At 44.9% G+C, this 7,064-nt stretch overlaps 1 protein-coding gene across 3 annotated transcripts in view; it reads right to left on the reverse strand.

Moving 5' to 3' along the window:
* The window catches only part of DENND1B (DENN domain containing 1B), a 266,602-nt gene extending 259,812 nt beyond the window's left edge, over positions 1 to 6,790 (reverse strand). For all 3 annotated transcript variants that reach the window (XM_060091461.1, XM_060091462.1, XM_060091460.1), the window contains exons 1-2: positions 6,707 to 6,790; positions 4,658 to 4,722 (exon numbers count right to left, since the gene is read on the reverse strand). In XM_060091461.1, coding sequence (XP_059947444.1) covers positions 4,658 to 4,722; positions 6,707 to 6,723 — 82 coding nt within the window. In that variant the 5' untranslated portion in view covers positions 6,724 to 6,790. The remainder of the gene's footprint in view (positions 1 to 4,657; positions 4,723 to 6,706) is intronic.
* Positions 6,791 to 7,064: the final 274 nt, after the last annotated feature.

Raw genomic sequence — 7,064 nt, forward strand, 5'->3', positions numbered from 1 at the left:
AAACTGTTCCTTAAGGATACTTACAGTTACTATGTCGTGGGCCTGTCCTTGAAGAGCTTCCGTGAAGCAGGGCAAGCAGACGCTGTGCTCTATCTACATGTCTCTATATTACTATACTAGACATATCTAGAAGAACACAGTAAGTGCTAAAACACAGGAAGAAGCAAAATGGTGTGAACCTGTGTAAACAGTATCCCTATAGATGAAAACGCATCCAATGCAAAAGTGAGTTTAGAAGTACCTTTCATTTGCAGGGCATGGGGGACAAAGACTAAGGCAGGATTCTTTGGCCTAAGGTTCTGATTTAAGAAAAAAGAGGCAGTTACACTGTTCACATAAGCTAGAGATCAGAAGGATGCATAATCTGACACTGGGCTGGACAGGCTGATAAAAGTGGAAAGTCAGTAGCAAGGAGGGATTTGTTCCTAAGAGAAATTATTCTAGCTAAAGAGAAAGGGATAAAGAAGACAAGACTTGATAAAAGATGTGCTGAACACTACTAATAAGTAAAACTGTTAGATCAAAGAGTCACTAAATACGGAGATGGAAATCCTAAAACGAGTAGCGCCAGAATCAACACTACAAGGAAAAAGCTCACTAGTTATTTTATGTGGAATTATACTTCATTCATTAATTTCCAGGAAAACACTGTATTCCTGTTTTAAGAAAAATACCTGAACCGCATACATTTTATCCTCTAGTATTTCCTGATGCGAAGTTACTGCACACTGAGAGGTAACAGGCAGCAGGTTTAAAATATACATGCATATATCAAACCTATTAAAAGGCAATAGGTTAAAATACAGACTCTGGAGCCAGACTGCTTTGGGCAAGTTTTCTTCATTTCCTACCTCAGCATTTCTGTAAAGTACCCAGAACTGTGTGTGGCACAAAGCGCTACACAAGTAGGGGCTGCTGCTGGGGGGGGGGGGGGGGGGCACTGCCAACAATACGAAAGAGAAAGCGGAGCGCCAAGGCCACTGCCTGGAAGGAAAACCCCAAGAGACGGCCTCTCCCATCTTCTACTGAGCAAGGGTTACCTTTCACTTCCCTGAATCACTCTGGGGAAAGCAGGGGCAGCCGGGTTACAATAAGTTCTGTTATTAGAATCGGAGGGAGGCCACCCTGCTGGCTGATCTTCCCTGATGGCTGGGAAGAAGACAGACAGCAAAGAGGAGAAAAGGGGCGCCAGCCATCCATCTGGAAACCCAACAGGAAGAGCGTTAAGACCTAGATGTTGGCACCTCACTCTCGGAGAGCTGGAGCAGAAGCTACCAGGGAAGTCGTCCTGCCAGGAAAACATCCACGAGAACACGCCCCAGCCAGCCGGGCGGACACCACCAGAACCCCGTCCACTAACACAAAGGGGGCGTGCTAGGAAACACTACCAACCGCACTCACAGCCATGTTTAAAGCTGTGGGGCCCTTCACATGTGCTCTAAAATCTGTCCTTTTCAAAAAAAAAAAAAAAAATCAATATAATGCCTTTGAAACAAGTCCAAACAGCAACAGATGAGATGATGATGATCCCCTCACCAGAGCCGGATGTACCAAGTTACAGCTCAGCAGTGCCACTGCCAATCGCTAACTCAAACTCAGTTGATGACAGTCTGTCTCTGAAGATATTTATGATGTAATTTACTTGGGATAAATAAGTTAAAACGTCTCTATTAATAAGTAAACAAGAAACATGCCAAATATCTTAATGTAACATGACCAGTCTTAGCATAAACCAAGTTTACCCTGAGCATCATATTTTCTACTGGATCAAACAGAGAGTCATCAAAAAACTACACCAATATTCTGAGAAATAAATAATTCATTCAAAAAATAAACCAGGGGGCTTCCCTGGTGGCGCAGGGGTTGGGAGTCCGCCTGCCGATGCAGGGGACACGGGTTCGTGCCCCGGTCTGGGAGGATCCCACATGCTGCGGAGCGGCTGGGCCCGTGAGCCATGGCCGCTGAGCCTGTGCTCCGCAACGGGAGAGGCCACAACAGTGAAAGGCCCGCGTACCGCCAAAAAAATAATAATAATAATAAAAAATAAACCAGTGTTCTGAGAAAGGCCAAGAGCATTTAAACTGATTTCCCGACTTCTGTTCCCTGCTAGTTGTCTAGTAAATCAATCATGACAGTATTGCCATTCACCCCTCCAATGACTATTTTAGGACTGGTCAGGCCCAGGCCAACTTGGGCCACTGGGACCCAATGTTCTGGGGGATTTGCGGAAAGAAACTTTCTGGCGCTAAACAGAGCACCATGAAAAGCCGACGTCTGTCATCCCCAGAGTTAAAAACAAGAAAGCAGAGGTCCGACTTATCTGACAGCCATTCTATCACCACAAGGAACCTAAGCCTCCCAGTGACACCATTGCTGTGGATGGCAGAGCCCAGATGCAGAAAGAACCTAGATCTCTGGTGACCTATTTCTAAACTTCCTCTCGTATGAAATATCAAGTTTCCTTATTATTTAAATTGGTTTTATATCTGTACCCTAAAACATCCTAATTTACACATTTTGTTTTATAGGTCCATTACTACATAAGAATATCATCCATGTTCACGTAAATGTTAGCCAAAAAAAAGTATTCTACTTTAAACAAATTGATATGTATATGAGACTCATTAGATAAATAGGTTCCATTGACAGTTAAAGAAGAATATTCCAATAACGTATTTTAATAATTTCTGGACATTTTGCCCTTCAATATTTATCAATATAGTAGAAAACTAACAAAAAAAATTTAGAAACATCGAATTCTCAACTTGACATAAAATTTCAGTTATAGAGTAGCATCACTTTTTAGAGCACAAAAAGGATAACTTGTTAGGCCCTAAAATGTTAGCTGTATTCATAAATTTAAGTCACAATCAAAAAAGAACAGTTGTTGATGCTTTTTACATAGCTGAATTTAGCTTTTTAAAAAATCTTTTGAATTTGCTGCCAATGAGCCATTTTAATGGAATACGTGGGTAGAATGGATTAATTGCAACCTACAGAGAAGCCAAAGTGCTTATTTTAACCATTTATTATATTCCCAACTTCATCATGCTGGATAAATGGTTAAAATACAAATGAAGATGTTTCTGATGAGTAGCGATTTAACAATAACAACAGCAAAAAAGCAAGAAGGTAATAAAAGAAGGGCACAAGTAAAAGATACCAACTGAAAGGACCAGTTCCTGAAACATGGAAAAAGGCAGAGGGTGGAAGTCAGGAGTAAACCGCGCAGGAGTCTGCATGGAAAGTCCGAATCCCTCTCACACATGCACGGATCGGGTGTTCCATAAGGTAGGGCCATGCTTTCCTCAAGATCACATTAGCATGCATTTAAAATTACAGAGAAGCCATGTTTGCCAAAGGAATTTAGCCTGTTTTACAAACACATCAGGTCAGCACTACTTCACACACCTTAGCTGATGTTATGGTAGGTACTGTGAAGATTTATTCATATCAAATATACTAGAAGAACAGATTTAAATGGGAGCTAAAAAATAATAATAATAACGTATCCATTGGAGTCTTCAAAGAGAACTTACTTGGGCCTGGAAGGAACGTAAACAGACCAATGTTAATACCTATAGGACGACAAAAGATTACCTTTTTAATCGGAGAAAGCTCACGTACAACCTAGGATCAGTCCCCGCCTGGGGAAAAACCTGACCACAGCTGCAACTCACATGGGCCTAAGTGCAGCAGGCAGGGCTGGCAGAGCCAGTAAGGTGTCTGACTTCCCACCTAAAATTAGCTAGGCCCACTTCACCACAGCTGGGTTAGGTTCCTCTATTTTAAGGTGTGCAGTTACAAATTGCTTAGGAGCATATAACTGCTGGCCGGTTTCAGGAGCTAAGAGTGTCAAGAGACTTTCCACCAAGGCTTAAGAGTGGACAACTAGTCTGGACAGAAATTCCACACTGAATCATCAAGCTGTCTGGGGTCTAAGTACACTGGCAGTGAAATCATACACTGGAGATATCCATGAAAGCATATCGCATGAGGGCACAATACGAAGGAAATGAGCAAGAAGAGACGTCCCTTACTCTTTTCCACCACCCAACACACACACACACACACACACACAGAGGAAAAAAGTAGGGGGGAAACTGACCAAAATTCATGATCCTAAAGTGTTCTTGTCTTTTCAGGAAATTACATAGAACTGACAGCTGAAACCCTTCCAAGTAATGTCCCGTGATTGTTTACCTCCCCCTGAAAGTCCTAGGCTCCCGGAGTGAACCCCATGGAGGGGGTACTCAGTCCACATTCTGCATTTGGGAAACATTAGAAGGGAACTGGTGCAGCTCCCATTTGTACAGGCGAGAAATTTTTTGCTAGCATTTAAAAAAGGAGCTGAATTTTCAAAAACAAATGAAAAATGAAAAGGCGTGCCCTTCCACCAAAACTAACAATAACTTCATCAACCAATGGTAAAGTTAAGTTGTAAGTTACATGGCCTTTACATACACCTGAAATTTATGCTGCACAGATAACATTCTGGATTGCTACCACCTCGTGGCAAAGACTTAGCATCTATTTTACTACCAGAACTTGAGACACTAGACACAGAATACACATTTAATTCAGTATTATCCTGATGCCACCACGTTCTGGTCGTCTACAACATTAGGGCTTGTTTTGAATTAGCAAACACACGTACCTTCATCTTCAGAGGCATGACATTTCACTTTCAATACCAAGTCAAAGGTTCTTTCTGGATTTTCCCTAAAAGAAAAAGAACTTTGTTATTTTTATTTCCTATTACAAAGTTTATATTTTCTTAACTCTAAAAATTAATCTCGTTCTTGTCTCAGTATGCTCCATATAACTATATGACCACAGCGTAGAAGAAGTAAAGGGTTTTCCTAGTTCAGCAACTTAAGAACCCTGAGGCTTAGGAGTCTGGAGTCCTGGGGCAAAACATTTAACCCCTGAGCCTGTTTTCTTACCTATAAAGTACCTTGTTCGCTTCAAAGAATAATGGTGAGGATTACAAATCAAATAATACACATGGAAGTACTTTGTAAAGTATTAAGTGCTGTATAAATATAAAGCATTGCCTTTATCTTATTGAATCAAAGCCAGTACGTTCCTAAGTGTCTCTACCTTTCCCCGCCAGCAGAGCTTGACAGCAGGTTCTCCAGCTTTCTTCAAAGCACTTGCAATACAGGTGTAAATGAACACCTAGTTCCACCTGCCAGGTTCTAGAGCAACATGACACATTGATAATGTTCCTTAAATGCAATACTTCGCATATACTTTTCTTGAGATATAATAATTACAGCACATAAGCATGTTTAAAGTACCAAACTATACATAGCCTCCAAGACCAACCAAAAAAAGCCTTATTTTATGTCAATTATCTTTGGGGAAATTGGACATCTGCCTCAATACTTGGATTTTACCACTAAGAACAGTGAGGCTTTGCTTCATTCAAAAGTTATCCGCATCTTCACTAACTGCTCATACATTCAACATAGTCTCTGCTTTATTTCAAAAAGCAAATTGAAACCTATTGAGACATCTGTTTTAAAAACATAGTTCTGGGTTCTTTTTTTAACTTAGTTCTGTTTTAATCTCTTTCTGCCAGAAGATAAAAGGTCAAAGTCTGATACCACAAAGTCCATGTGATCAAAGTGTTAATATATTTCACTTATTCCTGCTAAGGAGACCTTAGTGTCTTTGTGTACATTGGCTGTTTTTAATATGCACTTCCTTCAAGAAACTAATGGTAGCTTTGGCTTCTAAATAAACACTCGATTTTTTTAAAATTTATTACAAGAAACATAGGAAGCGACAACCCACATAAATTTATTTGCAAATGTAAGTTTCCTCAGCCCTCCCACGATTCAGTTGCTTCAATGGGAATAATCAATCTGTACCCTCAGTCAGGTGACCCTCCCTCCTAATCCGATTCAGGTCAAAAGGTACACTTTTCACGTCATGCACCTAGCAACCCACCCCCCCCCCCCCCGCAAGATATCAAACAGCGAAGAAAACAATTCTAAATCACACGATTTTCCTATTTTCGTAATAGTCTTTAGGATCTCTCAAGTGTAAATAGTAAATATCGATTCCACTATACTGGGAAATTTTAAAGGCCTTTCACGCTAAAAGAAATATACACGATATTCACGATTTTAAACTCGAAGGAAGGGAGGGTTAAGGGGGGCGGGGGAAGAGAAGAAAGATGGAATTCTTTGCAAACTAAGTTTCTGTAGCAAAATATAAAACTCATGCCTCTAAGGTACCCAAAAGAAAACCACCACACTTAACACAAATAGCTTTCTGCCTAATCCGACTCCTGAAGAAAAGCCTCCCCTGGTGGGTACCGGAGCCAACACATCAAAACACCACCACCGCCCACCCAGCCCCCGAGACCCTCTGGCAGGGACCAGCGGCCGTATCACCGCACACGGGGGCCCCTTTCAGGTCCTAAGAAGAGGCGTAAAAAGAAGGACCTGGGACCGCGCCGGGAAGACACCGCACACCCGCACCGCGCGGCCCGGCGCGGCGCGGGCGCCCGGCTGTCACGTCCGACCCGCGGCCCAGGACCCGCAGCGGCCGCGCCGGCGCCCAGGCCTCCGCGCCGGGCCGCGCGGCCCCGCCGCCCGCAGGCTCCGCGGCCTAGGCCGTCCGGGGACCCAGGGGTCCTGGGGCCCGGGGTCGGGGGACCGAGGAGGGGCCGCCACCCGCCGCCCGCACTCACTTGGTCCTGCAGTCCATGGCTGCATGTCGCGGGGGCCGCCCCGCCCCGCCGGCCGCCGCGGGAACGGCCGCTCAGAGCCTGGCGGCCGCGGCCCGGCGGTGGAGCTGAGCCCGCCCCGCCCCCACGCCCGGGTGACCGCGCGGCCGCCGCCCCCGCCGCCCCCTCGCGCTGCCTGCACCTTCCGCGAACCAGGAAGTCGGCGGGCGTGGCCGCAGCCGGACCGCCTCACCTGGGCCGCGCGGCCCACCCGCCCCCGCGCGGGGGGCGGGGGGGGGCCGGGCCGTGGGCGGGCGTCGGGGGGCCCCCCTAGGGGCCCTACCCGGTGGCTCGCGGGCCGCTGTGCGGCCAGACCGCAAGT

This window comes from Mesoplodon densirostris, chromosome 2, assembly GCF_025265405.1.
Source record: "Mesoplodon densirostris isolate mMesDen1 chromosome 2, mMesDen1 primary haplotype, whole genome shotgun sequence".
In the NCBI taxonomy this organism is placed as follows: domain Eukaryota; kingdom Metazoa; phylum Chordata; class Mammalia; order Artiodactyla; family Ziphiidae; genus Mesoplodon; species Mesoplodon densirostris.